This window comes from Palaemon carinicauda, chromosome 11, assembly GCF_036898095.1.
Source record: "Palaemon carinicauda isolate YSFRI2023 chromosome 11, ASM3689809v2, whole genome shotgun sequence".
Taxonomy (NCBI): Eukaryota; Metazoa; Arthropoda; class Malacostraca; order Decapoda; family Palaemonidae; genus Palaemon; species Palaemon carinicauda.
The window spans coordinates 86,071,563-86,089,598 of NC_090735.1; the positions used below are offsets into that span (position 1 = coordinate 86,071,563).

Below are 18,036 nucleotides of genomic sequence, written 5' to 3' on the forward strand. Positions count from 1 at the left end.
TCTTCAGAACCATGCCCTTAGGACTAAACATAGCCCCAAGGGTATTCAAAAGCTTGCAAACGCAGGCATTCGTCAACTATGCCTAAAGGGAGTTCAGGTGATTGCCTACTTGGACGACTGGCTGGTGTAGGCAGCATCCGAAGCAGAATGCACGCAAGCCTCCAAGGAGGTGATCCATTTATTGGAACATCTAGGATTCAAGATCAACTTGGAAAAGTCTTGACTATCTCCAGCTCAAAAGTTCCAATGGCTGGGCGTTCATTGGAACTTACAGTCACACCGCCTCTCCATTCCATCAAAGAAGAGGAGAGAGATAGCGGGATCTGTCAAGAGACTTCTACGATCCAACAGGATATCAAGACGGCAATAAGAGAGGGTTCTGGGTTCTCTCTAGTAGGCCTCAGTGACAGACCCAGTGCTGAGAGCACAATTAAAAGATGCATCAGGAGTCTGGAGAAGATACGCATCAAACGCACGAAGAGATCTAACAAGATCGAGATCAACTCGTCTGTGATCACTTCTCAAGCCATGGTCGGAGGCCAAGTACCTAAAGAAGAAGGTACCCTTGCAACCACCTCCACCCTTGGTCACCGTTCACACGGATGCCTCAAAAGAAGGATGGGGAGGCCACTCTCACCAACGGAAAGTCCAAGGAACCTGGTCCTCCCTCTTCAAGACCTTCCACATCAACATTTTGGAAGCCATGGCAGTTTTTCTATCGCTGAAGAAACTGAAGCTTTGCTGCTCGATCCACATTCGACTGGTCCTGGACAGCGAAGGGATAATGAGATGTCTAAACTGACAAGGTTCGAGATCTCCCCAAATCAACCAAGTGATATTGGCCATCTTCCGCCTGGCGGGAAAGAAAAGATGGCACTTATCAGCAGTTGACCTCCAAGGGTTCCGCAATGTGACGGCGGACGCTCTATCCAGGCTCACCCTGATAGAGTCAGAATGGTCCCTAGATGCAAGAATATTTTCCTTCATCTTATGCAAAGTCCCAGGATTGCAGATAGACCTCTTCGCAACGAGTGACAACAAGAAGCTACCCCGGTGTGTAGCCCCGTACGAGGATCCTCTAGCGGAAGCAGTAGACGCGATGTCCATAGATTGGAACAGATGGTCCAGGATTTACCTGTTCCCTCCAACCAACCTCCTGCTGAAGGTCCTCAACAAACTGAGATCCTTTCAGGGAACAGCAGCGATAGTGGCTCACAAGTTGCCCAACAGCATCTGGTTCCCCTTGATAATGGAACTGCGACTGAAGCTGATCCCGTTGCCGGATCCATTTCTGACTCAACAAATGCAGACGTTGACTGTCTCCGCTCATCACAGGAAACCCGAAACCTTCATCTCATGATTTTCTCGCCTTAGCAGTCAAGAAAAGGTTCGGGATTTCGAAGGACAGTATAAACTTTTTAGAAGAATATAAGTCTAAATCTACTAGAAGACAATACGAGTCTTCCTGGAAGAAATGGGTTGCCTTTGTCAAGGCAAAGAAACCAAAAGAAATCTTGACAGATTTCTGTTTATCATTCTTTATTCATCGCCATGGACAAGGTTTAGCAGCCAACACGATCTCTACGTGTAAATCTTCCTTGACTAGACCCTTGCTATATGCCTTCCAGGTGGACTTCTCTAATGAAATCTTCAATTAGATCCCTAAGGCCTGCGCTCAGCTTTGGCCCGCAGCATCCCCGAGGCCCATTTCTTGATCCTTGGATAAGGTTCTTCATTTAGCCTCAACCCTGAATAATGAAGACTGCTCTTTGAAGGATCTGACTCAAAAAGTTATATTCTTATTTGCACTAGCCTCAGGAGCCAGAGTTAGCCAAACAGTGGCCCTTTCGAGGGATGAAGGCCACATTCATTTCACAGACTGCGGAGAACTGAATCTCTTTCCTGACCCAACGTTTCTCGCTAAGAATGAGCTCCCCACCAAAAGGTGGGGTCCCTGGAGAATCTGCCCTCTGAAGGAAGATGCATCTCTATATCCAGTAGAATGCCTAAAGCTCTATCTTCGTAGAACTTCAGACTTTAGGGGAGGACAGCTTTTTAGGGGAGAAACCTCATGTTTGACATTGACTTTGAAACAATTAAGGGTGAAGATCACCTATTTAATTCGCAGAGCTGATCCAGACCGCACACCCGCAGGTCATGATCCGAGAAAAATTGCTTCATCTCTAAATTTCTTTCAGAATATGAATTTTGAAAGTCTTCGCTCCTATACTGGATGGAAGTCATCCAGGGTTTTCTTCAAACACTGCGCGAAGCAAGTGCAAGAGATTAAGCATTTCGTGGTGGCAGCAGTTAGTGTTCTAAAACCTGCTGCTTGAATACTGCGAAGAACAGTGCACTAATTGGGACTTTTAGTGAAGGGTGTACTTGGTCCCTTCCTATGGAGTGACATGTTTAGTGAAGTATCATAGTAATGACACTATGAACTGTTTTAAGTATAAAGGTGAAAGAAGCATAAAAGACTTAAACATGTGCCATGCGTATAACTACGTGAGTGTTTATGAACTGTAACGACAGAAATAAGGAAACATCAAATATTACAATATTTCCTTAAAGTGGCTTCACGTTTCTTTGTCAGGTGAAACAAGTATTTCTGTTATTACCATTTTAATTATGCTTTCCACGATATTTCCAATTTTCATTTTATATTGTATTATAAAATGCACCTTATCCTTGTTATCTATTGTTTATCAATAAATACATTTCTGAATTTTGCGTCTCCTTTCGCCCCGAAAATTCTAAATAAATAAAGGTGCCAGAGCAATTCATTATCCTCTTATATTGAAAATATATTCTGAACTAATACAATATCTGTTCTAGAGCGAACAAACCTCACAATTATGTGTTTTTGTATCAGGTATCAGTCCCTGGTTATGACTGATTCTACATATCTGATTGTATTACTGACTTGTACAATTTTCCTACATAAATGAAAATCTGTCTACCTTGCTTACAACACACCAAGTAGACCGGGGGAGGTGTCAGTAGTCAATACATACTTTGTTCCTTTCAGAATACAAACTATGTTTTACAAGTATATGATGAGACCAATATACAAATTTGTTTGCTAGATTGTTCGTATGAACTTACAATCCTTGAGGGGGCAGGAAGCACTGACATAGTCCATGATCAGTTGAAGGGTGTATGATGGTAACACCATGTCTCTAGGTCTAGATGACCAAGGAAAATTTATCTCGCGGTTATTTGCACTAATGGGAAATCCACAGATACATTAATGCTCTGGTAAACTTCCATCAGGATGACATGGCCTGAGCCCAAAAAATGGATTTTGAACGAAGCGAAAAATCTATTAGGTGAGGTAGCCATGTCTTCCTGATGGACCCACCCTCCTTTTACAAAGGCTGAATGAATCCCTCCCAAAAATACTGTATCTGTAGCACCTCACTAACGCTACAAAGAATGACAAGATGGCGCCGGGATGTGACGTCATACTGGCGCTCAACAGTGGTAGGAGTAGAAGCGATGCCTTAATAACGGCTCTCCTACAATTCTTGCCACTTTCCCCTCTCGAAGCGTAAATGGTATAAAGGGGTGTAGATAGCTATGTGGTGTGTCAAGAATACGTCCTCTGATATTATGCGATATCCCTAAAGGTGAAAGCCAGGGATATTCGTGCCAGGAGCTAGAATTCTGGATACCTTAAGTAAAATTCTCTGGGATATATCACTGTATTAAATATAACCTAGGAAGCTACTATGAAGGAACTTCCATCAGGACGACATGGCTACCTGACCCAAAAATAGATTTTTGAGCGTGTACATCATAGGCATAGGCTAATACTCTAAGCCTAGACATAGAAGATAAACTTGACTCTTGCTGTGGAGAAGGATGGATCTTCATTTGCAGTGGAGGTTGAGGGAAAGGCTGGTTCCCGGGGTCTTTTCATTCTTACTTCTTCAAGTGCTAGTACATGACAGGTACTCCAAACTGGCACCCTGTAATACAAAGTCTTCATCTAGGACAACGATCCTATGTCAAGCAACATGCAATTCATAGGCTAGGCTATACTATACTCTTACCTAACCTACTGGTTATGCTGCACAGTTAGCTTGGCAACTCAAGAATAAACACTTCCAAAATCTGAGAACAATATTGCACATCTTAACTTACGGTTGGTGGCACAATTCTAACCGCATGCAAGCGCAACATGAAGCAGTTTCGGTACTGGCAAAATTATCGTGACCTTATTTGATAATTCTGTTATTACATTTAAGAAAAAGATAACCACAATAGACAATATCAGGTTTTATTAAAACCTAAATCATAACTAAAATAAATGCATACCTTTTACAAGGGAGAAAGTAAGAATTTCACATAATATGGGGAGCAACATTGTTTCCCCTCTACAAAGGTCGCTGTCGACTTGAAGAGTGCCCTCTGAGCTTACCTCGCACAACTACGCCCGAGGCTCACACAACTACGCCTTTGCTTATCTTGTGCACTCAATCACAAACTCTCGACCGCAGACACAACTACTCCTTTGTTACGCCTCTTTACACCTCTGCGTATGCACACTCGATCCTTCACCATCTCAACCACGTGTGGCTAACATAACATTTTGATGAGATGAAAACCAGTTTGTTTATTAAGACCAATTACCATTCAGTTAAATGAAGCATTTCACTCATTACAATTAAAACTCATAATCGGCTGGCTCCTTTACCACTGTACCCAACATCCAGGATGGACTTTGTTCTTGTTTATTCGGATATCGTTGAAAGATCCTACATCGGGGGTAAAATAGTTATTATATTAGACAGCTTTAGTATGTGGGGCAGTAAAACGAAGGGATATCATAATTACGTGTAGGCTATTACCCCCTAGGGACAACGGAATTGGATGCAATATCAATCCGCTTGACTGACCAAGAATGAAAGATACACTTTCGTGAGGACAGTAGCGCAAAATGCATTCTTCATATTGGACCAAAGCAGAAAACAATATAAAAGCAACTACCCAAGCACTTACATTTATTCCTTAGCGAGGCACCATGAGGGTTGCCTTTATCGCTCCCTCTCCTGAGGAGTTCAGTATCATATTTACTACCGATCCCATAAAACTTAAACGTGGAGGGTCATTAGGGGATATCAAGATATACCTTCACCCGCTTCTTAACAGTTCCAATCAATTCACTGTTCCTCGCAGCGCTAAGCGACAGGTTTTAGCACACTACCTGCCACCACCACATACCTTTTCAGCTCTTGCACTTGCTTCATGTAGTGTTTAAGGAATACTCTGGATGATTTCCATCCAGTATACGAGCAAAGACGCTCAAAATCCATGTATTGGAAAAAGTTCAGTGATGAAGCAGTTTTTCTGGGATCATGACCTGCGGGTGTGCTGTCAGGATCCGCTCTGCGAATGAAGTAGGTGATCTTCGCCCTTAGTTGTTTTAGGGATAAGTTTGAGCCCGAGGTTTCTCCTTTAAAGAGCTTTCCTCCCCTGAAGTCTGAAGTTCTACGAAGATAGACCTTTATACACTCTACTGGACACAGCGAGATATCTTCCTTCAGATGGCAGATTCTCCAGGGACCCCACCTTTTGGTAGGTAGCTCGTTCTTGGCAAGAAACGTTGGGTCAGGGAAGATATTCAGTTCTTCCACTTCTGTGAACTGAATATGGCCCTCATCCCGAGAAAGGGCCACTATTTCACTAACTCTAGCACCTGAGGCTAGAGCAAACAAGAATATAAGATTTTGAGTTAGGTCTTTCAGAGAGCAATCCTCATTGTTCACTGTTGAGGCAAAATGTAGGACCTTATCCAGGGACCATGAGATGGGCTTTGGAGGTGCTGCAGGCCTAAGTCTAGCACAGGCCTTAGGGATCTTGTTAAAGATTTCAATGGATAAGTCTACTTGAAAGGCATAAATCAGAGGCCAAGTCAAGGCTGACTTACACGTTGTTATCGTGTTGGCTGCTAAACCTTGTCCATGAAGGTGAATAAAGAAGGATAAACAAAAATCTGTTGAGATCTCTTTTGGTCTTCTTGCCTTGACATAAGTAACCCACTTCTTCCAAGACGACTTATATTGCCTTCTGGTAGAATTAGACTTATATTCTTCTAAGAAGTCTATACTGTCTCTCGAGATCCCAAACCTTTTCTTAACTGCTAAGGAGAGAAAATCATGAGATGAAGGTCTTCGGTTTTCTGTGATGAAGCGAAGACAGTCGACTTCTGTACTTGTTGAGTCAGAACTGGGTCTGGCAGAGGGACCAGCCTCAGCTTCAATTCCAATACTAGAGGGAACCAATTGCTCTTCGGCCACTTGGGAGCCACTAGGGCTGCCGCTCCCTGAAAGGATCTCAGCTTGTTGAGGACCTTCAACAGAAGGTTGGTTGGCAGGTCCATCTGTTCCAGTCGAGGGACATGGCGTCCACTGCTTCTGCTAGAGCAGGGGTTCCCATCCTTTTTGCAATCGCGACCCCTTTGCTAAAAATCTGAAACCCATGCGACCCCCTACTTAGGGCTTACTATCATCAGCTTAATTTTCCTTTCATTTTCTGTTAAGTTAAGGAGAGTGAAAGAAACATCTAAGAGAACATTTAAAATTGCTGTTAATATTTTTTAGCAAATTAAATCACATTGGTCCAACCTGAATTCACAAAGAGAACATATATTTCTTAAAATAATATTAACATAGGTTTGAACAGCTATCCAACCTAGCTAGTGGGATGCCTGATGTTGCATTTCAGCAGCAAGCTTTGAAATTCGTGGCCGAACGTTTGTTAGAGCCAGTCTCATGTCATCTCCAACATCCAATCTGTTCCTATTCTTTGTTTTCATATTGACAAGAGTGGAAAATCCTGCTTCACACAAGTAGGTAGAAGCAAATGGAACAAGGACACATAAAGCTATCATGCTGATTTTGGAGTATGACTGATACATACCGCACCAGAACTGAGTCACGGATTTCACCTTGAAGAGATCACGAGCTGAAGAGTCGTTCCTTAGATCCAGATATTCATCTTGGATTTCATCTGGGATGCTGGATACATCAGTACAAAATGGGTTCCTTACCAGGGCCTCCTGTTCCTGTGAAAGCTCAGGGAAGTAACGCTTAACTTCCTTTTCTAGAGACTGAAGATGTTCGGTAATCTCATCCTTGAGGAACTGATCCAGTTGGATGTGAGACTCATCCATCACTCAACAAAGTTTTTCAAACATAGCGATGTTTCCAAGATTGGTTTTCCGACGCCAGTTTTGCAGTTTGGAAACAAAGGCCCGAAGACTATCTTGAAAAAGGAGAACATGTGTTTCCCTTCCTTGAAGCTTCAAATTGAGCTTGTTCAGCTGGTCAAAAAGTCGGCTAGGTACGCAACCCTTTTATTCCATGCTTCATCTTCGAAGTGGACAACAAGATCTTTCCTTTCTTGAGAATCCAGGAATAGCTTTATTTCATCTTTCATTTCAAAGACACGATTAATAACGTTTCCTTTCGACAACCAACGTACTGCCGTGTAGAAGAGAAGGACTTCGTGGTCAGCATTCATGTCTTTGCATAGTTCTTTGAATAAGCGAGTGTTGAGTGCTTTAGTCTTGATATAATTTACAATTTTGATTACAGATTCAAGCACTTCCTGCAAAGAAGCAGGGAGAGTCTTACTGGCGAGAGCATATCGTTGAATCATGCAGTGGATGCCCTTTGCTTAAGGTGCTAGCTTCTTCACTCTCGATTGGAATCCTGATTTCGATCCCAGCATAGCCGGTGCCCCATCCGTACAAACCCCACACACGTTTTCCCATTGAAGATCTTCCTCTTGGAAAAAAGTTGCAACTTTTTCCATGACAGCTTTTGTTGTGGTTTCAAGTGCACTGCAGAATAAGAATTCATCTTTAATGTCACCTGAATTAATGTATCTCACGAAGACAAGCAACTGAGAACATGAACTTACATCTGTTGACTCATCGAGCTGAAAGGAAAACAAAGGGGAACCCTTGATTTCAGTCAAAACCTGTTCCTTCACATCCATAGACATCAAGAATAAGATTTACTGTTTTCATCATGCAGGGTTTAATAAGTGTTTCTCCAATCGTGTGAGACTTTTTTTGTTTAGCAATTTCGAATGCAATCTCATATGAGGCTTCCAATACGGTTGCAATCTGCTGCTGAAACGACCCACTTCTATTGAGTCTTTGGCTTTTAAGACACCGTTCATGGCGTTTGAAGAAATTCAAATCCTTCTTTGCGTGTTCTGGATGTTTCGTCTCGAGATGACGCTTGAGTTTTGATGGTTTCAATGACTCTGCACTTAGGATAGTATGGCACAAAACACACTGTGGTTTCTCAATGCCGTCGTTGGCGAGTACAGTGGTGAAGCCAATGTTGAGGTAGCTTTCTGAGTATCTGCGCCGTTTAGCCATGGATTCAAATCTGTGAATAGAATAAAAATGATATTAGGAATATATTCAATTAGAAAATAAACAAGAAACTTAAATAAAAACATGTTTCCAATCAAAATGTCATATCACAACAGCATGCTTGCCAGACACAACTCACCTCTACTGCTTATCTCCTTGCTAAAATAAAGTAAAAATGTTGAATAATGCACACTTTGGAACACTGACTGGTGGTGAGTAATTTATGAGCCGGGTATAAATTTCTTAATGCATACGATAAACATGTAAATAATAAAAAAAAAATGCATGATTAAGAACAAATAGATACATGTGAAACATATTGCCAGAAGAGCGAAAAAGAAGTGTAATCAGCAAAAGGTTGTTACTCGAAGGTTTTGCAGGAATAAGTTCTTTTCTATAAATTTCAGTAGTTATGTCTACCAAAAAATATAGAAAATTCAGACAGCTTTTTCATCTATCTCTTGATAACTTTGCTCTTACTTTTGCTAACAGCTCTACATTAAAAGATTGTTACTCGAAGGTTTTGCAGGAATACAGTAACTTCTTTTTATGAATTTTGTCTAACAAAAATACAGAAAATCATACAAGAACTAAAATAACAATAACAATATAGTAAATCGTAGCCACTTACAAATCAAAGAGAAAACTAAAACTGTCAGAATAATCATGTTTGTCTTAAATATTCAAATCACAAGTGGAAAAGTGAAATAATCCACTCCGTAAATGATGGAAAAAATCTTATCCATCGTTTAAGAAACAACATAAAAACGTCAAACAAAATACACAAACATAAGAAAAAAAGAAATTTTTAAACATGATAAACAAGAGAATAATAATCATCACTTACTTTTCAATGGAGACGATGATGCAGAGCAAGATGATCGGTGGTTACCGGTGCTGAAGAGATGTACTGGTGGTGAAGTGTCTTCTTTTCCCTCACACCTCAGCTTATATCTCCTCCATCTCTTGACGTCAGCCCACGAGTGTGTTCACGTGGCGACAGCAATTTCAGGTGTGCCCAAGTTTTTATCCCTTCTCCGCCTTCTTCTTCCGGCGCTCCTCTTAATAACTCAACGCTTCACGAGTCCAAAAAGAAGGATGTCAGATGGCGCTGGTGTCGGGCGTTGGTGGGGTGGTCCAGGCTGTTGCGATGGAGACCGCTATTACGGCACACCCCTCTTGTGTATATTGACGAAGGAATATTCTTGGAAGACGACCTGTGAATAGTGGCTTTCACACGCCCTTTCTTTATACACGACGCCCTTAGGGTGCTCGCGCGAGGGTAGTAACCTCAGTATACCAATACTTTAACTTTCTCTGGTATATTTGGAATATATTTATATCAGAAAAGTGACAAGAAGGACCTTTTCACCGGCGAACACAGGTTTCTCCCCAGAAATAGATTTTTCCTTCATCAAAATCCCTTTTTTACTCCAGGTGTTCCACGTCTTCATCCTTTCTGCTGCTCCCAGGTGCTGTCAGGTGTTCCAGGTCTTCATCCTCCTTCTACTCCGCCCTTACACCTCACCTCTTCCCAGGTGTTGACATGTTAATCTTTTCCTATAGGTGTGCCCTAAATTCCTCAGTACTCTCCACCTCCCACGTGGTTCGGGCTTTCCTTAATAATAACTTACCCTAAAATATAATACCCACACAAAAATATACATATGAGAATGCAGTAAGGTATCACATGTAGCACACGTTTTGCTTTGGACCGAAACAAAATAAATGTAAGAGCATGAAAAATGTAACTGATTAAATAAAATTAATGTTATCCCAAGCTACTTCTAACAAGGCTACGCGACCCCCCTGCCAAGGCTTTGCGACCCCCCGGTTGGGAACCCCTGCGCTAGAGGGTCCTTGTATGGGACCACATAACGACGTAGCTTCTTGTTGTCGCTCATCGCGAAGAGGTCGATCTGCAGTTCTGGGACTTGACGTAAGAGGAAGGAGAATGATCCTGCGTCTAGGGACCATTCTGACTCTATAGGCGTGAGCCTGGATAGAGCATCCGCCGTCACATTGCAGAACCCTTGAAGGTGAACTACTGATAAGTGCCATCTCTTCTTTTCCGCCAAACGGAAGATGGCCAATATCACTTGGTTGATTTGGGGTGATCTCGAACCTTGACAATTCAAACATCTCACTCTCACATCGCTGTCCAGAATCAGTCTTATGTGGACTGAATGGCGAGGGAAAAATTTCTTCAGCGTGAGAAAGACTGCCAAGGCTTCCAAAATGTTGATGTGGAAGGTCTTGAATAGAGAGGACCAAGTCCCTTGGACTTTCTGTTGGTGAGAGTGACCTCCCCATCCTTCCTTTGATGCGTCCGTGTGGATGATGACTGAAGGTAGAGGTGGTTGCAAAGGCACAGACCTCTTCAGGTTTTTGGCCTTTGACCATAGCTTGAGAAGTGATCGTAGTCGAGTCGGTATCGGTCTTCTTAGATCTCTTCAAGCGTTTGATGCGTATCTTCTCCAGACTCCTGATGCATCCTTTAGCTGTGCTCTTAGCACCGGGTCTGTCCCTGATGCAATCTGAAGGGAGCCCAGCACTCTCTCCTGTTGGCGTCTTGATATTCTGTCGGATTTCAGTAGTCTCTTGACAGATCCCACTATCTCTCTCCTCTTCTTTGGTGAAATGTAGAGATGGTGTGACTGTAAGTTCCAATGTATTCCAAGCCATTGAAACTCCTGAGCTGGAGATAGTTGAGACTTTTTGACGTTGATCTTGAATCCCAGATGTTCCAGGAACTGGATCACTTTCTTGGATGCTTGCATGCATTCCGTCTCGGATGCTGCCCACACCAGCCAATCGTCCTGGTAGGCTACCACCTTGACACCTTCTTGGCGTAGTTGTTGAACGACTGCATCTGCAAGCTCTATAAAAATCCTTGGGGCTATGTTTAGTCTGAAGGGCATGGCTCTGAAGACGTATTTCTTCTTCTATAACCTGAATCCTAGGTAGGAGGAGAGTGAGCGATTGATTGGAATATGCCAATAGGCATCTGCCATGTCTATGGAGACTGTGTACGCCCATTTTGGCAGCAGGGTCCTTATGTGTTGAAGGGTTAACATCCTGAACTTGTAGTTTCCTATGAACTTGTTGAGTGAATGACTCTGAGTTTGTCTTAGTCCTTCTTGGGAACACAAAACAGCCTTCCTTGGAATTTGATGGACTTTGCCCTCCTTATCACCCGTTTGCTCAAGAGTTCTCGGGTATATTCTTCCAGGACGGGGGTGGAGTGTTGGAAGAATTGAGGAAATGATGGTGGAGCTGTCCTCCAGCTCCAACCTAGTCCCATCTTGATTAGGCTGTGGGCCCAGAGATCTAAGGTCCAGCGATCCCGAAATTTTTGGAGTCTTCCTCCTACCGGAAACATCTCATTGCTTCGGTTGTCCGGAGGACTTGCCTCCTTGACCGCGCCCTCCCCTACCCCCTCTTCCTCTTGAGGGGCGTCTAGAGGAGCCTCTATATGACCCTCTACCTTTAGGGCGAAAGGTAGTGGTCTGCCTCTCATAGGCAGGAGTAAAGGCTGGTGACTGGGTCACCATCTGCTGGGGTACCATCTGGTAGGTGGGTTGGGGTTGTGCCACCATCTGGGGCACCGCGGTCATTGGAAGTTGCTGTTGTTGTCTGACAGGGCGAGAGGGCAACCTTGGTCTCTTTGTCTTCCTCTTTGGTTGGGGACCCTCATCCGGGGAAGACTTCCTCTTAGCCGACATGCCCCACTTTTGGAGAAGATTCCTGTGAGGAAGGAGAATGTGTTGGTCAATTCATACTTCAGTTTTAGTATGCTAGACCCATCTTCCTCTAGCATCGTCAATTTATCTAACAGTTTCTGCAGCATCCCTTCTAACCATCGAGTACTTTGTTGTTGACTGAGTAGTACATTAAAAAAAATCTGGCATTTGGGAGGAATTGTATCATGTAAGAGTTTCTCCTTATCCTGTAATCTGCTTTTGACAAAATCTTGTTAACTCTTCAACAATTTTCAGGTATTAGAGTAATTTGTCAACAGCCTCTTGGGTTACTTCAGCTCCACTAAAGATTTTCTGAAGTCTATTCCAGCACTGAATGGACCGTTGATTGATTTTCTTACTCTAAAAACATCTTTGGACAATCATAGCCAATCTTCAGAAAATTTGGTACTGAACTCATGGTGCAGGCTCAGTTCACTATTGTCGTGTCTCCCAAGTTACACCATTCCAGCAATTGTACAACATAAAGATCTTTCTCGTGCTTTAGGAGATTCCATAGGGCCAATACTTCTTTTTGTCTAGTCATCTCAATGATTTCCTCACCATCCTTGGTAGGTTTATTATGTCAATCTCTAGCTATTTTGATCTTAACAAGTTGTGGATAATTTGTGGCAAGATACAATGAATTTGAGTTTTACGTTTTCCAGGACTTACACGAAAAATGCATAAACTGAAACAGTGTATCAAACTTCAAGAACCATTCATCTGCATTAGTGTTAATGATGTTTGGAAATAAGTACTTCATAAATTGCATCCATTGCCGAGGGCTGTGTGATCTGTAGCAGTCCGTAGAAAGTTTAACATCTCTTGTGGAATATGTTTCACCCAGGCCAAACTCTTAGTTCGTTCATTTAAGGAGAAGATTCAGTACACAATTCTGTGGTCCAGATTTTACAGATGAGCCCAAAGTCTCTGTGATGTTAATGTGCAAGAGGAAGCTGGCATAAACCATCTGTGAATTTCGTGTCATTAAGATAAGGGGAACAGATAGTGTCCCAGAAGTACTTGAGTAGAAGGTCGTTGGTACAGTTGCCTCAAAGTATTCCTTTACCCCTTACTCTTATGTTTTATGAAAATAGTATGGTAACACCGCAATGAAAGCCTATTTGTCTTGTAACGACGGACGTGAATGGTCGAGCTATTGGTATGCCAGTGCTCCTATTTTTATAAACATTACTGTAGACAATATATTAATGATATACAAATAATAGTTCACATTACAAGTGAAATAAGTTGCTGTTAAATACTTAGAAAAATAGTATAGTAACAGAGTAGTAATAATAGCAATGGTAAAAATCCTATTCATTCCTGATTAATCAGACATCGTCAACCTTCGTGACATTCAGTTGAGGCAGGCGTTTGCTGAAATCCAACTTTAGTTCATAGTAGATATATGGGTTCTTTTTCAGAACATAATTATTTGAATGGAAATACGCTTTCGATTTATATAATCCATCAATTTATAAAGAAATGAGATCATAAACCGCAAATTTCAAGACCTATAAATATAATTTCATAAAGGCAATTATGATAGCCATTGACAGGTCATGATACGGAAGGCTTGGGGAAAAATTAATAGACAACCCGATGTATAAAGGAACAAATATATCCAGTGTATCATTCATATATATATATTTTTTTAATTCGAGCCACGTCTCACCAGAGTAGCCTAGATGGAAATTTCTCTGGGCGGTAATTAAACTTGAGTCATCTGAGTAACAACACACCTTAACCACCCTGATGGTCTTTATATCATTGGTAGATATGGTTGCACACCGATAAAATCGTACTCATATAGATAAGAGAGAGAGACTGAACTATGGTTGGGTTTATTTTATGTCAATTTCGTTGGTATTATCGAACAGTACTATATAAACCTTTTTTAATACCTTGAGAATGACACAGGGACTCGATTAAAGCTGTATAACTCAGAAAGAGAGAGAGAGTCGGGGCCAGTAAGTGATGTCGTGACCTCTGTTAGTCCATTATGTCATTCTCTTGAGTAGCGGTTTAGTGACTAGAGTAGACAATGGATCGCAATCAACAAAGAATCAGCAATAGGAGCAGAATTGTAGGCATGAGAGACTCTGGCATGTCTTACAAACGTATTGCAAAAGAATTAGGAATTTCATTGCCAACAGTTCGACTTTGGTGTCGAAGATGGGAAGAGTCTGGAAACCTCAACGACAGGCCAAGAGCTGGTGGGCCAAGAAAAACGACCCCAGAAGAAGATAGGGCGATTTCGGAAGTAGCCACGCAAAGCCCATTTATAAATGCAGTTGCCATAAGGGACACACTGAACTTGCGTGTTTCGTCTGGAACTATAAGAAATAGGCTCCACGCAGACGGTATCCACCATAGGACTCCGGCAGTGAAACAAAAGCTGGAGGATCGTCATAAAACGGCATGGCTGGAATTTGCTCAACATTATTTGGAAGAGGGGTTAGACTTCTGGGGCAGAGTAATTTTCAGTGACGAAAAGACCTTCGCTTCTAACACGCATGGTCGTCTGCATTGCTGGAGGCGTGATAACAAGAGATACGACAGCCAGAATATTTATCAAGTAGCCAGAAGCGGCCATATCACCTATAACGTTTGGGGGTGGATACACCTGCATGGCGTTGGTGAATTGGCCGAGATCAGTGGAAGGTTCAACGCTGAGCAGTATCTCGAAATTTTGGAAGAGGTGATGGTTCCTTCCGTTCGCGCTTATGCTCTTCCTTATCCTGAGCAGATAATTTTCATGCAGGTATGTGCATTGTTTTTTTTTTTTTTTTTTAGTTATATGAATGCCCTTTCTTGACAAATATGGTATCAACTCATTGCTGATATTGGTCATAAAGTAGTTTCAAATTACTCAATAAGACTTTTGTCTTGGATTTATTAGTTTTATAACTGTAAAAGGATCTTACATCAACATCATTGATCTACATTCCCTGATGAATCTAAAGCGGCCAAATAAAGCCACTGAAATTGTTACAAGGTATTTTTTGCCTCTTCATGAAAAGTAGACCAAATATTCTTATCAACACACAACACCCACGTCTCCTCCTTGGCTACTCAAGCCCTTTTATTAATCATTATTGTGACTCCTTTTGCTGGACTAAACGGCATTATTTTGCCGTCATTTATATTGAAAATATAAATTGTTCTCCTTCCACCTTGTTCTAACAGTATGATTAATCAGTTATATTATTTCTTTTAGGATAACTGTTCCATCCATACTGCGAGGATTGTCCGAGCATGGTTTGCTGAACAGCGCGACATTGTTCTCCTTCCCTGGCTGAGCAAAGCATGCGACTTGAACCCGATCGAAAATGTCTGGGGGAACATTGTCAACAGCTGGGAGCAGGGTCAGGAGCGTAACCACCAGCGTCTTTTCCAGCATGTTCTCAACGATTGGGAACTGTTCCGCCGCAACCGAAAAGGTGTGTATAACCACGTCTCGTCAATGCAAAACAGATTGCAAGATGTTATTGCACATAATGGTGGATGGACAAAATATTAATGTTTCAAATACGATCTTGTTTTACTTATTTTCTTTTTTACAATTCAACATTGTATAACTAGAATTAAATAATTTATTTCCATAGTGATTTCACTAAACCTTGCCCACAAATGTAAGGAATGTTATGAGAATGGAAACTGAAAAAAAAAAATAATAAGCTTCAATCAACCAGTATTGCTTGAGTACTAAAACAAAAGGTTAATACGAAGTTATGATTGCGATTAAACATTGAATATCACAAATTTGTAATACATAGTTTTCAGATATTTGCTATAAATTCATCGATGAATCCAGCTGATTTTAATAAAGAAAATTCATAATTATATAATAAAAGACTTGGGTATTTTATTTTTTACCAACGATTAAGACCAAGGCCAGCTCAACTGAGGGTGCAATTTAGTCATTTAAGTTAAAGGTAAAATAAAAAAAAAATAAAAATTCTAAACCTGACGATAACTGAAAGCAATTCAACCCATCTCTTTATCTCTATGTATCTACCCATCTATGGTGCATCTAGTTGCAAGTTTTAATTGCTAATTATCTTATCTAGAATATTTAGTATTAAAAGTGATATCTTACGAAGCACTTACATTCCCTAAAGTAATTCCGTTGTCAAGTGGGCTTTTGACAACCGATAAATTCTCGAACTGCCCGTCATGAATTTATACCTTACTACTCTGAGAATGATCATCATGGAATTTATTTTCATAAAAATTAACATGCGACTGATGATTCCTACTTGATGTTTTGTTAGGTCATATGTGGAGGGAAATATTACATATTGAACGAGATCTGTGAAACAGCTAGTTTGACGTCAATAACTTGTTTCAGACCCCCACCGTATTGTAATAAGTATTGAAGACACAAGGATATCGGAGTTATCTTATTATATAATGACATGGCTATACAACATTTATCTAATCGAGTCCCTGTTGTCATTATCAAGGTATTATAAAAGGTCTATATAGTATTGTTTGATAATACCAACGAAATTGACAAAATAAAACCAACCATAGTTCAGTCTCTCTCTCTTATCTATATGAGTACTGATTTTATCGGTGTGCAACCATATCTACCAATGATATAAAGACCATCAGGGTGGTTAAGGTGTGTTGTTACTCAGATGACTCGAGTTTAATTACCGCCCAGAGAAATTTCCATCTAGGCTACTCTGGTGAGACGTGGCTCAAATTAAAAAAATATATATATATATGAATGATACACTGGATATATTTGTTCCTTTATACATCGGGTTGTCTATTAATTTTTCCCCAAGCCTTCCGTATCATGACCTGTCAATGGCTATCATAATTGCCTTTATGAAATTATATTTATAGGTCTTGAAATTTGCGGTTTATGATCTCATTTCTTTATAAATTGATGGATTATATAAATCGAAAGCGTATTTCCATTCAAATAATTATGTTCTGAAAAAGAACCCATATATCTACTATGAACTAAAGTTGGATTTCAGTAAACGCCTGCCTCAACTGAATGTAACGAAGGTTGACGATGTCTGATTAATCAGGAATGAATATGATTTTTACCATTGCTATTATTACTACTCTGTTACTATACTATTTTTCTAAGTATTTAACAGCAACTTATTTCACTTGTAATGTGAACTATTATTTGTATATCATTAATATATTGTCTACAGTAGTGTTTATAAAAATAGGAGCACTGGCATACCAATAGCTCGACCATTCACGTCCGTCGTTACAAGACAAATAGGCTTTCATTGCGGTGTTACCATACTATTTTCATAAAACATAAGCGTAAGGGGTAAAGGAATACTAGGAGGCAACTGTACACCTGTTTTTTTTGGGCTCAGGCCATTTCGTCCTGATGGATGGTTCCTTTAAGTAGCTTCCTAGGGTATATTTGACTACAGTGATATTCCTAGAGAATTTACCTTTAGGTCTCCAGAATTCTAACTCCTGGCGCGAATATCCTTAAAATTTCTCTCAAGGATATTGCATAATATTAGGGGACGTATATCTTGTTACGACACATAGCAATCTTCACCCCGAATAGCGTTTTCGCTTCGAGGGGGAAAGTGGCAAAAATAGAAGGGGAGCCGTTATCAAGGTACCCTTCCTCCGTTACTACCTTGAGTATCTAGATGGCGCCATCGTCTCCGCCATGTTTATTCCTTTAAGTGTGGCGCTACTAGCTCGGTGATTTTCCTGTTCGCTCTCGTGTTTTCGCTTATCTCATTGGATTTATCATGCAATTTCCAGCCTCTTCTGCCTCTGGAAAGTTGAGTATTTGATCTTTACATTGTATAGATTTTAGCTCTTACCTCACAGTGAAATTAGGTAAAATTAAGTGGAAGAGCTGGTGCCTGAACCGGAGGCGTCATGGGC

At 41.0% G+C, this 18,036-nt stretch overlaps 2 protein-coding genes across 2 annotated transcripts; both read right to left on the minus strand.

Moving 5' to 3' along the window:
- Nucleotides 1-6,703: 6,703 nt before the first annotated feature.
- Nucleotides 6,704-7,180, minus strand: LOC137649363 (zinc finger BED domain-containing protein 5-like). Its single transcript, XM_068382346.1, has one exon. The coding sequence runs from the start codon at nt 7,178-7,180 to the stop codon at nt 6,704-6,706; it is 477 nt and encodes a 158-aa protein (XP_068238447.1).
- A 146-nt stretch (nt 7,181-7,326) lies between these two features.
- LOC137649364 (zinc finger BED domain-containing protein 5-like) lies at nt 7,327-17,814 on the minus strand. Its single transcript, XM_068382347.1, has 4 exons — nt 17,780-17,814; nt 8,132-8,411; nt 7,765-7,950; nt 7,327-7,617 (listed from the first exon to the last, which is right to left on the minus strand). The coding sequence occupies exons 1-4, from the start codon at nt 17,812-17,814 to the stop codon at nt 7,327-7,329; spliced, it is 792 nt and encodes a 263-aa protein (XP_068238448.1).
- Nucleotides 17,815-18,036: the final 222 nt, after the last annotated feature.

What these genes read in the sequence shown, in the direction of transcription:
- LOC137649363 (XM_068382346.1), bottom strand. Translation starts at nt 7,180, where the DNA reads ATGGATGAGTCTCACATCCAACTGGATCAGTTCCTCAAGGATGAGATT.
- LOC137649364 (XM_068382347.1), bottom strand. Translation starts at nt 17,814, where the DNA reads ATGGCGGAGACGATGGCGCCATCTAGATACTCAAG. An exon ending in TTCAGCAGCAGATTGCAACC is followed by an intron (nt 7,951 to 8,131) that starts GTATTGGAAGCC and finishes TTTTCCTTTCAG; the next exon opens with CTCGATGAGTCAACAGATGT. An exon ending in AATGGGAAAACGTGTGTGGG is followed by an intron (nt 7,618 to 7,764) that starts GTTTGTACGGAT and finishes GCTTCTTTGCAG; the next exon opens with GAAGTGCTTGAATCTGTAAT.